Raw genomic sequence first — 18,500 nt, 5'->3', positions numbered from 1 at the left:
CTGGCTCATGCTGCAATAATCTACATTGATTTAGCACTTTAATTACTCATATTTCAGCTTGCTATAAGCTACTGTAAGGTTTTCATTTACAAGTCAGGGTTCTTTTTTCTCCCATCAGTGTCTAAATAAGTAGGTAAGTATTCCTAATTACTTTGGGTTTTTATTTCCATGGAAGTCTCTCCAATACAAATAAATGCCCTAATGCCTGGTGTAAAACTTCATTCCCCAAATCTGACCCAGAAAAACCTAATATGCCAATTTTATGATTAATTTTTTTTTTTTAAATTCCCAAGCAGCCACCTTAGTGATCTAATTTATTTAAAGTAAAATTAGCTTTCTCTCCCTGTTCTTCTGGTATTAAAATTAAGCTGAGTCCCACTGCAGTTTTGGTGGTTTTACTTGATATAGGTAAGACTAACTAGCACTTTGATTGCTCTCCTCACACAACTGAATACAAAGCCTTCCAACCATTTCTGCCCACTCCATACTTTTCACCTCAGCACAAGTGCAAAATGCCACATCTAAGGCAGTTACATCACCCTAATGGTATTCAAAAGCTAAGTAACACAGTATTAGCTTCACTCACACTAGTGATTTCTTAATTCATTGTTAAATAATACCACACAAACTAAAGAAGAGCATAAAATTCCTAACTATGGCTTTCTGAAATTATAACACTGGTGCACCGTAACATACATATTGCAGTCCTGAAACACCACATCTTCAAAGCCATATCCACACTCTTGGTCACTGCAGTTAAGGTATGCAGATAAATCTGTAGTCTAAAGCCAAAAATAAAGCAGTGTAGGAATACGTAATTCTAGCTTAAAGTTCCGGTCTTAAAACCACAGTGATGAGATTTCCATAAGCTTTGCTTTCTACAGCCATTCCATCACAGCCTGGCCGTGAGTCACAAATGCAGTTGCAAGTCACAAATCCCTGTTAGACACAAGTTCCAGTTTGCAGAACACAAAAGCCATTTTCCAAAGCAGCACAGCATAAGAATAATCTTCACAGCAGCACAGCTCCCTCTCCAGCACAAGGTAAGTCCACAGCAGGATATGGAATAACAAGGTTATCCAGGAGTGTTTTTTCTTAATGAGAATTCTGATTAGTATTTATGGTGATTTTAGGAAAAATTTGACCAACTACACAATTTAAAGTAAGACAGAAGTACCCTTTTTGTCTTCCCACACTAATTTTCACATTTAGTAATATTTATTAAGATATATTTGGATTATATTTTTTAATTGTTAAAATATTGAGATTTTGAGTATGTTAACTACATAAATCCAAAAGGGTGGGTGGAAATACTTGCAAAAATAACTAATCACAAGTACATAAACAAATTACATAATTAACAGAACCTGACTGCCCATGCTTATAACTTTTTTTCCCTACCATCTTACTCCAGTTACTGCAAGCTTCTCCAACACTCTTCAAATACGCCTTCCTGACACAGGACAGCAAAACTCTGACTCCTGCCGAAAACAGAGGTGCTAATTCAGCACTCTCTGCCCAGCAGGCAATTCCAATGCATTTTCATGGTTTGTCTTGGAGACCCAGATCTCCTGATTTGGTTTTAAGACTAGTCAAGAAAAAGTTGTCACTTGCAAAGCCTGTTAGGTCCCTGGAAGATTTTGAAACTCTCAACTTCTCTGGAATACTACCTGTACTTAGAAGTTACAAAAATATATATTCTAGCATTTACTACTACTTTCAGTCTAGGACTGATTTATATGCACATCAAGGGATTTCTTAACACATAAAGCTCATCTTAGCCCCTCAACATGCTAACATGGAGATTAGTTACATTAGCTGACACACTTTAAAGCAAATTTAAATAGCAAAGTAAAATAGTATTTTAAACGTACCACAGTATGAAGAAGTGAAACCCCCTTTTACCTCTCAGACTATTTTAGACAAAAGCATAAGCCAGTACCCTCTTGGCTCTTAAATCCACCAAAGCAAAATTTAATTTTTACACTGAAGACTAAAAAGAAAAGTTTTGTTCAAAGAAAACCTCACTGTAGAAGAAGACAGCACTCACAGAAAATCTGAACAGGACAATAGGTGGGACATTTCACCCATCTCAAAGTAGCACACTAAAGTTGCTCATTCTTCAAGTGAAAAAAATCAGGCTGTGTAGTATATCATGGTAGTTGCAAGGACAGCTGCATTTTTATTATATAGTCCCCATGCTCCTAGCAACAAACTACAAAACATCTAATTCTAAGAAACATTCTAAATAGTACATTTTTGACTGATTTTATCAGTCACGCAATACAAATGAAAGTAGGAAAGAAGTCAACCCAAGCACGCAGTTGACTGATGGCCAGTATTCTGCTTGCTACCACAGAACTGCCAAACCTTTGTGAGAGGATTAAGGGAAAAAATAATTTTTAAAAGTTTTTAAATACACTAAAGGGTACTAAAAGATGCAGCTTTTTTTCCTGTGATTGTGGAACTGACTTCCTTTTACTATTTGCAATTGTGTTTATGTTCAAATTGTTCATAAGCATACCAGCTCCTTAGCTAGCTAAAACTTCAATTATGTCATGTAAACAGGACTTATAAAGAGCTGTGTAAATGATATGTCAAACTTCATTCATGTCAGCTTTTATTGCAGGAGAAATGAAGTAAAAGTCAACATGTATCTTGTAAACAGGTAATTACTTGGACACAAATGGAAACAAAGTTTAATGGGAACACAATAGATTCTATAGCATATAACTTGGTTATATTTCAAGACAAGATCTTGGGCCTAGGCTACTTGGACAATTTGCCTGAGATAATATAAACATATAAGAGAAAACTCAATACAACAGAAACACTATTTTAGTTTGCATTTAGGATTTAACTAAATGAGCCTTGCAGCCAAACTGCATTGCATTTGCTCTTCTTCTACAAAGTAAAAAACAAGTAAGGAAAATAATTCTACTACACACAAAAGTTTTTGTATTGCAGCTATCAAAAAGAGACACATACTTTGCTGAATCCATTTCTCAAAAGCATGCAGTACTGAATAGGAATGAAAATCCACATGGGGAGCAGATGGATTCAAGATGGTTTTGGAGCAAAAACCACTGCCATCTTCCAAAATTTTTCAGACCACCACCAAAACTCATTGTCGACTTTGTATTTATTGTAGTTCTGCAAAGTCACAGCAAATCATTTTTCCCTGCCTGCCATATCACAATTAAGGAGCCACTGGAAAACAGACAAACCAGAAACACTTTTTATTTCAAGGTCTACAAACACACACATACTAGTAGCAGCTCCTGAGCACAAATCATAAGGTACATGAAGAATCACTGAACTACTTTACACACTTCTGGTGATTTAAAGAAATAACAGATCAATTAGCTTGGGTGCTGAGTATTCAACCTGTGCTGCTTTCAAGGATCTCCTCCTTCCCAGGAGCCACATCTCCCTCACTGGAGAAGCAGCCTGCAGTCCCTGCTCCCTGGGGCTGTATTGCTGTTAGACACAAAACCAGGTACTGCTCTGCTGCAGCACTGGGAGACATAAACCAAGGGCACACCTACAGAATTTACTCTGCCTTCAAGAAGCAAAAGGGAAAATAACAAAACTGGTATTTGCATAGGGAAAAAACCATTAAAAGTATGCGCAATCTATAAGCTTTAAACTGGAAAGCATTGAAAAAAAAAAAGTTAAAATTGCCTTAAATGAAGGGAATTAAAGCTAGCATTTGCAACATGTGAGGCAGACAAAAAAACAGACATCCTACAAAGCATCCCACTTTCTGATGTGTCTTAGAGCACAGGGCTGTCTACAGAGCACTGATAGGATTCCTGCTGAGCCAGGTAGTTCCAGAAGTCCATCTGTTGGCTGGTTTTGGGTATTTTAACTTATTTGAGAATTCTTGTTTCCAAAGGAAAAAAAGTTCTCCCAGACAAAAATGTGATCAGGGACCTGCTTAGTGATTAACCCAGCTGAAATCAGTCAAAGACAACCCAGCTTTTACAAGAACAAAGGCATTCAGTATTCACTCTTAATAGGATTCATCAGTAGAAAAATATTCAAATGAAGTACAATTCAAATATCAGGAAAAAATTCACAACAAAGAGAGTCTGATGGCACTGAAGTATAAGGGATGTTCAGGTTGTGTCATCGCTCTTCTTGTCCCTATAGAAGCAGGAGCTACCTGAAGAGGCAAGGGAGCAACACTAAGGTACAAAATCACAGAAAAGTATTAGAAAACTGTTAAAGGGAGACTCATTTGACAAGATTCAGGTATGGTAAGCCTGTGTTAACACAGACACCAGGCCATCACCCAAAGCAAAGCACTCAGAACAACAATGCCAGGAGGGCATGGACACATTGTGCAAAGTACACGCCACACCTGGAAGAAAAACTGTTAAGCAGCAATGACATAACATTATTTTTGGATAAAATAAACCCTGAGAAAAAGGAATTACAAGTGTTTCTTTGTGGTAGAAGAAATTCCACCAGGATTCAAAATTGACACAATCACAGAAAATACACTTTAATATATAACACAAGCAAGTTTCTGCCTTGCATTAACACAGGCCACCTCAAACATAACCAGGATACTTCACCTACAGAAACATGCAGCAGTGAATACCAGGAAGAGGAAAAACGGTAAGAAAGTCAGCATTGGATTCTGGATCAGAGTCTAAAAACCTGTAACAGCATTTGCCAACTCATTTTGCCTGCTAAGTGAATTTTAGCATTTACATTCCCTGCTCAGTTATCCCAACCTATTCTAACTGGTAGATTGAAACAAGTTTCATCAAGAAGCAGTATGATAACAGTTCACCTTTGCAAATGTCTAACAAATATTGCAGAAATACAAAAAACAGAAAAACACATTTCCTCTCTATCCAAGCAAATACACCCAGCTGTCCTCAGTCAGCAATCACCCACATCGAGTGCTTCAGAAAAACACTTCCTCTCTACATCAAGAAAATCTTGCATACAACAAGTTACAATGTTTTCACTTTAATCAAACCTACTCCTCAGTGCCCCATTTTAGATGACAACTTAAACTGCATGTATTGGAAATTTTTTAAATGATATTGCCACCTAGCGGCTTGTTTCAACAATATTAAGTAATCATAAAAGCCAGCAGGAGAACATCAACATCTAAATAATTTTCCCGAGACCCATCAAATACAGTTTTTCACCAGTACAGAAAAATCTAATTCTGCTTTCACCCAAAACAAAGGAAATCCCCAACAACTATGTACAGAATTAAGCCTACTTATTTTACTCCCCAGAAAAAAATTATTTCTATGGCCAGAATAAAAGAGCATCATAAAATAATTTGGTTTATGTTATGTAATAGTACAATATTGAAAAACTCTCCAAGCACATAATTCCAGAGGAGAAGTACCACTACGAAAATCTATGTATAAAGTTTACTTGAACACAAAATAGAGAAGAGGAACATATTTCCCATCTCTCTGGTCCTCAGTTTAATGTAGGTCTGCTGTTGTGTTTCATGTCAAGATGATCTGAATACCCTAAACACAGAAATTAAAATGCAGAACAAGTGCTAATATAAGGGAAACCAATTTTCAAAACAATTCTGCTGGCAAGTGCATCTTAGTTATATGAGAAAAGAAAAACTAGACAAGAAGTTATTATGTATGCAGCTTTTCCACTGCTATTTCATATAATAATAGAATTGTTTAGGTTGGAAAACATCTTTAAGATCATCAACTAGAACCAGTAACTTACCATCACCATGTTCACCACTAAACCGTGTTGCTAAGTGCCACACCCACATGCCTTTCGAACACTTCCACAGGTGGTGATTCCATCACTTCACTGGGCAGTCAGTCCATTCCTTTAGCAATCTGACCACCCCTTCAGTGAAGAGACTGCTCCTAGTGCCCAATCTACGCCTGCCCTGGTGCAACTTGCAGCCATTTCCTCTGGTCCTGTCACCTGTTCCCCAGGACAAGAGGCCAACCCCTGCCACTACAGCCTCCTGTCAGGCAGTTGTAAGAGTGATAATGTCACACCCCTGAGCCCCCTTTTCTCCAGGCTGAACACCCCCAGCTCCCTCAGCTGCTCCCCATCAGACTTGTGCTCCAGACCCTTCCCCAGCTCCGTTGCCCTTCTCTGGACTCTCTCCAGCACCTCAATGTCCTTCTTGTACTGAGGAACCCAAAACTGAACAGAGGATTTGTGGTGTGGCCTCACCAGTGCCAAGTACAGGGGGACAATCACTGCCCTGCTCCTGCTGGCCACTCTGCTGTTTATACAAGCCAGGATGCCTTTGGCCTTCTTGGCCAGCCTCAGCCAGGGGCACACAGGCTCATTGTGATCCAAACCAACATACACAAAAAACAGAGTCCTTCATTTACTAATAACCCTGCTCTTTGTTCAGACTACAGCCATCTTCAGTACCTTGTGGAAGCATTGGTGTTTATCATGTAGCATTAGTAAAAACTGATTGACAAGACAGTAATTTTCATACTTTCTGCTTCTACGTCCCTATTTCTAATGGACAAAAATACTTTCTTTTTACCTTGCTGCTTCAAAAACCTATATAATTTTCATGTGTCTGTGCATCCAGGCTTTTTTCATAGCATAAGGTTCAACTAGACCAATGCCAGGTCCTACAGTTTGGTCAGAACAACCCCAGGCAGCACTACAGGCTTGGGGCAGAGTGGCTGGAAAGCAGCCCAGTGGAAAAGGACCTGGGGGTGCTGGTAGACAGTGGCTGAACATGAACCAGTGCAAGCTCAGGTGGCAAGAAGGCCAATGGTATTATTATAGCATAGCCCACAAATATATATATTTACATACACATAGAGAGTCTGGTCATTACTCCACATTTTTTTATACATTTTATATAAAAACAATACTGATGTCATAATCAGGAAAGAAAAAAAAAAGAAAAAATAGTATTTTCCTTAACCCTGAGGAGATACATAAATGAGGTCTTGTGCTTATATCATCCTCTAAAATACTCAAAAGAGTATTACTTGCTGACATGTTTCTGATGTACTTCAGAACACTAAGTATTTCTATAATGAAGTTAATACCTTGAAAATGCATTCAAGCCCTTTCAACTATATTTAGCTAAAATGTTTATCCAGTGTTCAGTCAATTCAATGCTACATAGCTTTGTCCTCTTATATCTCAAAGCCCTTAGAGTTTCTTTCATGACTACAGGTACAAAAGTTCTATTGCAAGAAGAAATAACTGCTTTCTACTGAGGTGCTGAATAACTACATGTTAAACATAAAGAAAACCAAAAGCTATTCTGCAAACCAATATTTAAAGACAGTACTTCAAGATGCAACCGTCATAGGTCTCTCCAAAGCTTATTTGCAAACGAGAACTTTCCCACTACCCAGATTTTCCCACTAGCTACTACTGCAGTTCCCAGCAAGGAAATAATTTAGGATAAAAATAAGATGATACAGACTTTCTGTAAAAACAAAGCAGATTGTATTGGAATCTTAAAACTAATCCTCTTACATTTTTTCAAACATACAGGAAGAACCCCTTCCTCTGGTAGCACCCAGGTAGCATCCAGGCTACCTGAACAGCGAATGGTGATCACTGCTCACCACCAATCACACTAAGCAAGACCATGGAGCCAATAAAAATGCTGCTGCCATTGTTTGTAATGGGCCACAGGCTTTGTGTTATTTTCAAGGCAGCTTACTCCTTTTTATTTCACTTGTTTATAATTGTCATACATCAATGAGAACACCACAAGAAGCAAACCCAAGAAGAAAGGTAATAATACTGGGCAAAGAAGTGAGAAGGGACCGACTTTTCTACTTTGTGGTTTTCAGCCTCTCCTGGAACACTAAGACTACACACTTCATCCCTGCTATGAGACTAAAGGGACTTTATCTACTGAGTTTAAATGATATTTAAAGACTCCCAAATTAAGTTTCCTATGTGAAGACAATAGTTTATATACATGCACATATATAACTATTACTTATTATCAATACCAATGCAAATCAACCATGAAATATGGAGTATAACATATTTTCTCAAAAATAAAATATTGGCAGAATTTACACAAACTGTGGAGGAAAAAAATATATTAAGGATACAATCTTTTCCTTAGTTCTGCGGTATTATTTTAAAGCAGCTCCTTTATTACCAATGTAAATTTCATGGCATCAACATGGAAATATCACTACAGAGCAAAATCTGAAAAAAAGTTTGAAAAGCAGACTCTGAGAATTAAGATTCTTCTTGCTGGATATTGCTCTTTTGCAGTAATCATTGCTAAGTCAAACATGCCAGCATCTGGTGCACCACAGTTCAGAGTTTAACACAGTAATTTAAACCATGCACAGTTTCAATTCAACTTAATACCTCAGGCTGTGAACTGTAATTAGGAAAAAGCTGGCACATATTCAGTTCCATTGACCTTGCATATTAATATTACTATGTCTTAAAAACATTCTGAATAAACAAAACAGGACAAGCGTGTTCTCTGCACTTTGCCCATCAGGTCCTGATGCTAAGAAGCAACTCACAGAGGTCCCATGAGGACTGGTTTGCTTTTTTAAGTTTTTGCTAACTCTTAACGTTATTTTCAGTATTTTTGCCATAACTGTATAGATTTAAGAGAGACACTGTCAACATAAGTATAATGCTACTTTCTGATTTAAAATCTCAGTCAAATTCTTCTACTTAAATGCGTGTCCTCTATAAAAATTCCCACTTATTGAAGAAATCAGATAAAGTGATTTTTAGTAATCTATGCATCTCACAAATAAACTGAAAAGATAATTATTTGCTGACACAACTTTTTGGTGTTAAAACCATCATAAAAGGACCTTTTACAGTTTCACAGTTTTATTCTTAAAGTGATTTTACTACTGACATACTTATCTAAAATGTTGATTGTTTTAAAGTGGGAAAGGAGCATTACAATACAAATATGTCACATGGTTTGATTCATATTGATCCAGAACAATTGAAAGAGTGAATTATTCCTTTTTACATGTTTAGCCCCCAAACTGTGTTCCTTTTTCACCATTAGCAAAAAGCAGAATATCAGACAAATCCATTAAGAAAGGCCTAGAATTTTAACTATAAAATGAATTCCACTCACCAGACACTCATACATACAGTGATCCCACACTGTATACATCAGTGAATGATGTATTAAAAAAACTATTAACAAAACCAGAAGAACTTTAAAAATATATCTGTGGTTTTGCTTCAATATATGTATTCAGCTGTAGTTTATTTTAATGTTCCTTTTAGCTGCAGCTATTAAATTCTGTGTTTTCACTGGCATGGCAAAGCACACGGCAAGGATTAAGACAAGCAGCTCCTGCAGAGAAGGTACAAATGGAAGAGAAGGGAGTCTGATCTACTTAAACTTGACCTCAAGTTTTTGAAATGCTACAGTTAGTACAAGATATGGCACCGTGTGAGACAAGCTACTGAGAGTCACTCTGAAAACACAAAATTAGATCAAAATGACCATTTTAAAAGAGTAACATCTTTATTCCCAAGACAAATATTCTCATTACACAAAACTGATTTTCTGATTTCAGAAATAAACATTAGAGAATACAAGTATACTACTTTTCAATTATAAGAACAGGATAAAGAATTTTATTTCCTGTACCATGTTTCTTATACAATATGTAAAAAATTAGTCAAATTTTGTTGCAACACTTTTAGATAAACTAACCAATTTCAGTAACATTTGTTTTAGACAAATGAAAAAACAGGTATTGTGGAATAAATAGTTTCAACCTTGTTTTTCAATGCTGGATTTACTAAACAGCTTGGATTAGCAGTGAGAATGCAACACTTAAAAGTAACTGATCCATACTAAATACCAAAGCAGTTATGTAACAGGTATCTGGTGAGCTAAAATATAGTGGTAGCCTCAGCGTAGTTCTTTAAAGCTTTATCTTACATTTTAAGTCCAGTTGAGATTGACATACTATGTTTTCATATCCTGCTTCTCCAAGAGCCTTGACTGGCTGGTGTGCCCAAATCACATCTCCCTCAGCACCATTGCTGAGTTAATCACAAAGCACCCAATTCCCAGCACTGTTCCTTCCTGATTAAAGAGTGTCTCTATGAAATGCACACTGTGGAAGCAACTACCAAAAATCTGTGTGTCTCATCTTCTTAACACTGTTGACACAATCCAACTTACAAGTTACTATACAGAAAACATTTCTGGGAAACAACAAAAAAATAAACAATAAAATCTCTCATTAACTTTAAAAAGAGAGGCAATGCTCTAAGAGTCTTTGACTGGAATTTGATTAGATGTCAAAGGACCAGCATAATGGACTTGGATACCGACATGTGCTGAGACACTGTGTTACTAATATACAAAACAGGTCACCCCAAGAAATAGACTACCTTAAAAAAAAAAAGTCAAATGCTTTTTCAGATACTATTATCCATGAAGATGATTTTTGTTCTTTTGAGCCAGAATTCATAATAGTATCGTGAAGCTCCTGGTTGTATCCAGGTTTCCCTGACACTTTACAACATTCACCAGGGAATAAATCCTGGCAAAAGGGATCTGTCATACTGTGCCTTCTGACACCAGGAAAGGGAACATGAAAGAAAGCTTATGTCTCTGATCTCCTCAGGGCTCTCTCTTTCATAAAAGTGCTGAATTGCGGCCACTGCACTAAAAAGAAAAATCATTTAATGACCCATACAGCCCAAATCTAACCCTATCACCATGTGTTTGTTTTGTAACTCAGAGTTACCTGGCAGCAGTCAAGCAGCATGCTGATACCTGTGTGTTAGTGAAACTTGATAGCAACGCTTCCCTTTCCATCACTCACCTTCCAACTCCATCAGTCTGTTGCTTTTAATTACTCTGCAGAAGGGTTGTAAAGCTACTGGCCATCCCTTACACACCAAAGCCTGGCATGGCATATAATCTTATAATTGACACTTGCACATGGCAGGTTGAAATAAGCTTGAAATTCCTTAGGCATTTTGATGCTTACTTCACACGTGAGTGAACTCCTGAGCTATTACATAAGCATGAGAACTGAAACCTTAAAATAAAGCTACTTGTTCACAACAGCTAAGGAAATAATCTGGATTCTTAGATTCACAACTTTAAAATAATCCCAGGCCCATTTTGGCATCAAACTCAGACCTGCAGATGGCATCAAAGACTACAGGAAAGCAGCATTTGAAGAATGCCCATTCCTTCAGTATTTTTCACTCCCTGGAAAGCCTCCTCACCCTATCATCATAACCTTCCTGTTCTTGGGCACAAAAGCTGTTCTCAAGCACACCTCTACTGATTCACTGCACACTGGGAGTTAGGAGCTAACTCCAGCTTCACAGCTACTTCCTGAGCCAGGTACAGAAGTGCCGCACATCAGACAACCCTGTCTGGATCCAGGCTCACAGATCCTGTCAGGCTTGTGAATACCATCAGATGCCACAAGTGATCCACAGAGGTAGCCTTGAAAACCTAAGGGCTGCCACACTAATTCAGGTCAAACACATACCTAGGCCAGTATTATAGCACTGGGTGCCAGAAACATATGCTTAGAGACGAGTACACAAGTGGATCACTCTGAATTAGGACAAATTTGCTTGACAGGTCTTCAGCAAACAGAGGCTTGGAAAATCACACTGCACTGACAATAGCATTCCTAAAAACTACTGATGATTCTGACTACCAGTCTTATCCTTCTTAAACCCACCTGTAACTTGGACTCTACAACGCATTGCAAAGCCACATTCTGTCTCTTATACTGTACAAAAAAAGGTTGGGTTAGGTTTTTTCCCACTGAAGTCATTCTTTGAATATCATTATTTTGTAATGAATAAAGGCAAGTTATTTCTTCTTCCCTTTCTATACCTGTAATGATTTTTAGGCATATCAAAATGCTTCTTCATCATCTTTACATATCTCAAATGCACTAGTCATAAATTAAGCTGCTCAATATCCTCAGTCACCTTTACTACCTTCTTCTTTGAGCAGTTTTTAGTTCTACATAATCTTTTTTGAAACAGTATCATGTGAACTATGTAATCATCATAAATGTAAACAATCATTTAAAAGAAGCACAATTTATTTTAAAATATTGGCTTTCAAACATTAAAATTGCCATAAAAAAGAGTACACTTTATTTATTAGCTATTTAATCAAGTACCTTACTTAACTCAAGTCTCAGATGCACTTAACTGCATTCTTTTAATTACTTTTTACTTGGATTTTAATGATTTTTATTAATTACTTGGATTTTTTAATGATTTTAATGATGTTTTTAAAAATCTACATCCCAGTCTGTGATGAAGGAAGAACATCACATACAGGTCAGCAACAATAGGAACGTAACAGGCAGCACACAAACAGTTATTACACAGAGAATTACTGGGATGAAACATGAGACTAGAAAAAGCAGAGCAGTGCAAAGGGAAGAAATATGTCCCAAGAGAGCTTTCTTTAGAAACAAGAATATGAAACCAATACAATTTTAATACAGTTTGAAAAGTAGTAAACAACTGATTTTAACATTGGAATTTAAGGTACATATACTGTAGCTAGACTGCTCTGACCTTTATCGCTGCAACAAGAACAGTAGAGACATAATTTTTTTTCCTCAGGGATAGGAAAATATAATTGACCTCTAATGATGGAATACTCCCTTCCATTTTAGAAAACTGCAAACTAAGCATTGATAATAGCTCAAGGCAACTGAAGCCCTTGGTTCTTTTAATCTTCTACATTCAAATTATTGACTTTTAATTAAATAACTTCTGTTGAGGAAAAACAGTGAGGCACCAATACTGTCAAGAAGCATTATTTCACCAGGGTCTATTCAGCACTTTGCCTTTAACCAAGAAGCTCAAGATAAGATTCCTTTAGCATTAACACTCAAAGAGACTTCCTTCGCAGAACATTACTTCATTCTGGAGGGCATCGATATAAAAGTCAAAAGTCGGCCAGCTGCTTTGCTGGACAAAATCAGAGTATGTGTTATTTAGACATACAGACCATTTTCATCATAGGATTTCCCAGTGAAATGAAATGCATGAAATGCAGAAAAAGTTAGTACCTCTACAGAGGTTCACTTTGAAATTTACACCACCTTTTTCAGCCAAAAAGCTTGTTCAGAATATCTTCTTTAAATACAAAAAGTTATTCTATAATTATCTTAGGCTCAGATGCAGACTGCTGTAATTCTGTTACACGTGCTTTACTATATTAGGCTTATTTTTCCAGCCACTTCTGCACATTATCAGAGATCCATCCAAACACAATAGTTTCTAAAAGCAGAGTTCATCCTAAAAGGTGTATTACTGGGGTAGACAGTGGACACAAGAAGACTGTTATCAAAGCTCTGCCAACTTCAAATAGGACCATCCCTCTTACACTTACATATGCTGTAACTGTTACCAGATTAAAACTGAAAAATGAGATTAAAAGGATAATGGCTGTAGAGAAGGGGAAAAATAAAAGTCTTGCTAGGAAAACCAGGAAGCAAGGGTTATCACTTCAAATATATGAAGGATGAGACAAACAGTACTTTAAAGATACAAATACTGGGAACTGTAATGACAGGTAGAGAGACAACTTTTTGTTTCTTCAAATATTAATATTTTTTATTTTCTTTTTAAACATCCCAGTAAAACAATGCCCATTCCCAAAGTCCTCATTGGCAATTAGAACAGAATTAGTTATTGATTATTAAAATATAGGCTAGATTGCAAAGATAAGAGCCTGGTAGAATCACAACAAAAGCAATTACTACTAAAAGGGAAGGGATCAATTATGAATACAACTGCTATATAGCTACATTTTCATTTTATCGTTTCATTTTCTTCGGTAGAGAACTGAGGTCACTTTATTCACTTTCATTAGATATTGGCATAACTTTGAGTTCTCTCTTCTGAATCTTTTCTAATCCTCCTCTTTAAAAGCTTCTAAAAATTTAACATTAGCTTCTCTGACATTCTATACCACAAGAATAAAAAAACCAGCCAACAACTTCACAAATGTTACACTTGAGGGGCAGGTACAAGACCACTGCAGACTGTGTGCGTGTATGGCCACTCTCATATAGAAGGGCCAAGAGCTACATCCGTAGCCTCTGGTCAGCACCCAGAATACATTCAGCCAGTATTCATGGGAACAGGAACTACCTAATAGATGCTGCTTCTAAGAAAAAAAAAAAAAAAACTACTGAAAGAGGCTGAAAAACACTGTAGTAGAGAAAGAGTAACAAACAACAGCAGTGCGTGACTTTTACACATTTACGATTCCATAATAACGTAATATATCCTAAACCTTGATAGCTGTACAATACTTGTGGGTTCAAGAAGTTAGATATCTGGAAGTGCACAGTGCAGAAATCTGGCATTTCCCATGTTAGCCAAGACAGATGTACTGCACCACTGCAAAGTAGTATCACATGGTCTATACCACCTGTTCTAAAGTACTGCTTAAAAACAAAACCAAAATCAATCTTGTTATCTGGATTTATACATTTGTATCAAAATATGCAGCACACATAATCCTCCATAGGTTCACACACCATCATCTAGGTTTTTGTTTTTACTTACCAAATGCTTTCTTTTAACTTTGGATAAAGTTAAAATGTACAGTTGACATGCTAAAGAGGACAACTCTGTGTATTCACTTCGTTTTTGTCACATTCACTTAGAAATAAAGTCAAGCAAAAAAATATATCCAAGGTAGAAGTTTAGCCAAGTTGAAGCCTATACTAGTCTGAACACAAAGAGCCTACCATTCTGCTGAATGGAAAAGGCAGATGTATCTGAGGCCATGTTGCTAGCAGTAAGTGAAGGGCAGTAAACAGGCTTGTCTGCCTGTAAGCAAGTTTATCTCTGAACAGACTCAGGCATCTGTCAAAATCACTATTTCACAGACCTCTCTCAATGCAGACCCCCATTTAAGGAGAAATAAATGGCAGAGGACCCAAATTAACAATTTTGATTAATCTTTTTAATCTTTTGTCCAGCTGAAAAAATACATGAGTAGTTTGCACACGCTGCATGCAAATTCATCTATTACAACCAAAATCAAGTGCTGACTTATTATAATACAGTGAGGTACTCTGTTTCAGCAGCCTGGATGTTTGATTTCAAAGTAAAGCCATACTAAGTAAATTTTATTATTACATGGAACTATAGTCTTGATTCAAGACAAAGTGCTTCCTCTTAAAAATACGAGACACTTAGCTTCTATTTTCTTTTTTTTCCACCCTATTACAAAAGAAAAAAAAACCAAAAACAAACAAAAACAAAAAAAAACCACCAAAAAACAAAAAAAAAACCACAAAAAACACACAAAAAAAAACCCAAAAACAAAAAAGCAAAAACAAAAGAAAAAAAAACACACAAAAAAAAGAAAAAAAAAAACACAAAAACAAACAAAAAAAAAAAAACCAAAACAGATTCACCTCCACCAGTTCTCCTCACTGACTTAGGGGGTCAACAGTGAGCAGCTACAGGACCAATCTTACAGCCTTCTTTGGCAAATAAGGTCATAACAGACAAAAAGATACTCAGAGTACTGCAATTTTTTCTTCTTGTGTCATCATCACCTTAATACTCTTCTGTAACACTTTTCAAACAAAAGCCTGCAAGTAAGCTACAGTACAATATAACTCTCCTAGCCAATTTTACAAGAGGAGTCCTGCAGTTCCTTTTGAAGCACATTGTTAACAGCAACAATGGAAGTTACTACATAAAGCTTTGACCTGGCAGAAAAAAGTTTTCCTAAGAACCACAGTTAAGAAAAAAAAACTTGCTTTGGACTCAAAACTAAGGCACAATTTTCCTGTAGTGCACAAGTTCACTACAGGGAACTTATGGTATAGAATCTCCACCCCTCAAATCAACATTTTCATTTGCAGGTACTGTGCATTTGATGTGCATCACAGCTACCATAGACCTCTAAAATACAAGATTATTCTGTAGCAGTTGAATTTAAAGTAAGGCTAGGAACAGGACAAAAGAGATAAGGGTTTTACTTTGGGGGCCTCAACTATTTGCAAGGAGACTTAAAAACTTGAAAGGAGTTTTGCTTTCATATAGAAGCATGAAACAGAGTAGGTCATCTCCAGAGCATAGAAGTGGTTTGAAGAGAGAACACACATAGCAGAAGAAAAAAGATGGCTCTTGTCAACTACAGCAAAACCACTTGTTTCATAAGGCAACTGATCAGATTGGAGCATTGCATCTGGAAATGCCGACTCAGCCAGGCAAATGGCCAGCTCCTGACTGTGCACCCTGACTTAACAGTAGCCAGTTTCTTCAGTAAGCACAAAGACTACCAGTTCTGTACTTATTAAGTCTTTGTGAAAGCAAACTTTTAACAAACTCATTCAGCAAAACATCCCACTTAGCTCCCATAAGAAGTGTATTAAATGCTCTATCACCTAAGAATAGAAATTTATTAACAACCTTGTGGTTAAGACTTAACTGAAAGTTTTAAAAATAACTCTGAACCTAGAGCTACAATGAAATTTAAGCTATTTCCATTTTCAAACCGGCAAAAGACAAATCCATGTAACACTACAAACTGAACGTTTTTGGAAACAAGGGAATCAATTACTGCATATCTTGCACATAACATTTGTTTCCATTGCAGTAACTCCAAATTCAAACAACTGAAAGCATAATACAGCTTTTACACAATGCTGGAGGAAACACCACTACTGGAACAGGATGTGAACAAAGTTAGGTGTCGAAGTCTAATAACCACTACACCAGCACCTCATCTATGTTATTGTTACCCATCCTAAAGGGGAGAAAAGCACCCATTCATTCTAACTAGAAAAAAAAAGGTAAACCAAATACTTCACAGTCAGAGATATATTATTATTTCTTCCAGTAGACATCACAAAAAGATCCTGCCCCTTGAATCATTTGCCATAGCACACAGCAGCACGTCTCCCCACCACATATATATCCATCCATCCACCATGTACTGCTTCCCAGTTCTAAGAACAGCCAGCTAGGAGGAGAGGGAAATGAGTGACATCAGGACGTATTTAGACTGGATCCCTAAGTAATGAAAACAAAGACAAGAACCTATTGGCAACTTAATGAGTCACCAATAAAGTGACACTGAACAAAACAAGTGAAAGTTAGTAACAGAAGCATGTAATCCTTCAAGGACAAAAAATTAAATAGTCCAAAGCCACATTGTCCTAGGAAAGAGTAAAGTGTAAACACTATAGAGATGGAAGAATGTTCCTATGTGGTTCAGTGAAAAGTATAATGAAAAAAGATCAACTGGACAGTGACGAGAACACGAAGGGCTAGCAAAAGACAAGGGGAAAACAGAACAACTTCTGTTCTTATCTGTAGAATTAACAGAAACCTAAACAAACCAAAGAGATACTGGTATCAGCATCGTTGGCGATTAGACACATCTGGGAAGGGGAAATAGTCTGATGGTACCGAGGAGGATGAAAAAAGGACTGCCTGTAGATGGGACAACGATGCAAAAAGAAACCTCGGAACAGAAAGCACTGGGAAAGGAGACCAAAAAGATGAAAGACCTGGAGGGAGAACGAAGAGGAACACGTGGGCTGGGCAGATCCCCGACAAACCGGGGGTTCTCAGGGCCGGCGGCCGGAGTGCCTGGCGCGGCTTCCCACGGGGCACAGGGCAGCCCTGCCCGAAGGATGCGGAGCCCGGCGCCCGGGCTGGGGACGGTCCCCGAGCGGCCGCGGCGACATCCCCCGTGGGAGGGCCCGGCCCGGGCGTGGGCTCTGCCCCGCCGGAGGAGCCGCCGTGTGTCCCGCGGGCGGCGGGACCGGGCAGCCGGGACGGCCCGCAGGGGGTTACGGGGCGCCGGCTGCGACGCGCGAGGGACGCACAGACAACGGAGGGGTCGCGGGGAGAGGCTCCGTCCCGGCGGGTCGGGGGTCCCCATACTCACTTTTTGTGGGGCGCCGGGTGCTTGTCCCTCCTGCCGGCCGCCGCGGACTGCTTGGGCCGCCGCCTGCGGGCCTGCAGGGCTAGCACTGCCGGGAGAAGACAACAGTCGGGAGCCGGCGTGAGCAGCGGCGGCCGCGCAGCCCCCCCGCTCCCGCCCTCCCTCCCGCCCGGTACAGCGCGGTACCTTTGCGCGAGTTCATCGCCCCGCACCGCGCGCTGCTCGGCGGGCGCGCCGCTGCCCGGCTCCGCGCCCGGCTCCGCTCCCGGCTCCGCTCCCGGCCCCGCCGCCAGCCGCCGCCGCGCGCCGGGCACCGTCCGGCAGCATCGGCATCGGCACCGCCGCCCCGCGCCGCCGCCGCCGCTGCGCAGGCGCGGGCGAGCCGGCGGGGCCGCGGCCGGAAAGGCCCGGGCGGGGCGGGGCGGGGCGCGGCAGGTGGCCGCGGGCGGGCGAGCGCACCTGAGGCGGGAGCGGCCCGCGGCCGCCGCCGCCGAGGTGGAGCTTTTGTCGGGCGGTCGAGCCAAAGGGGAATTAATTTTGCTAAGTTTTGGGTCGTGACCGGAGTAGCGGGGCGATCCGCCCTGTTGCTGTGCCACGT

The 18,500-nt window shown here is 39.1% G+C and overlaps 1 protein-coding gene across 3 annotated transcripts in view; it reads right to left on the bottom strand.

The window, feature by feature from the left end:
- The window catches only part of SRPK2 (SRSF protein kinase 2), a 126,863-nt gene extending 108,699 nt beyond the window's left edge, over nt 1-18,164 (bottom strand). For all 3 annotated transcript variants that reach the window (XM_053942677.1, XM_053942680.1, XM_053942681.1), the window contains exons 1-2: nt 18,089-18,164; nt 17,906-17,990 (exon numbers count right to left, since the gene is read on the bottom strand). In XM_053942677.1, the coding sequence (XP_053798652.1) occupies nt 17,906-17,990; nt 18,089-18,104 (101 nt within the window). In that variant the 5' untranslated portion in view covers nt 18,105-18,164. The remainder of the gene's footprint in view (nt 1-17,905; nt 17,991-18,088) is intronic.
- Between the last annotated feature and the right edge of the window lie 336 nt (nt 18,165-18,500).

Source organism: Vidua chalybeata, chromosome 5 (assembly GCF_026979565.1).
Source record: "Vidua chalybeata isolate OUT-0048 chromosome 5, bVidCha1 merged haplotype, whole genome shotgun sequence".
In the NCBI taxonomy this organism is placed as follows: Eukaryota; Metazoa; Chordata; class Aves; order Passeriformes; family Viduidae; genus Vidua; species Vidua chalybeata.
This window is presented reverse-complemented; position numbering and strand designations above follow the sequence as displayed.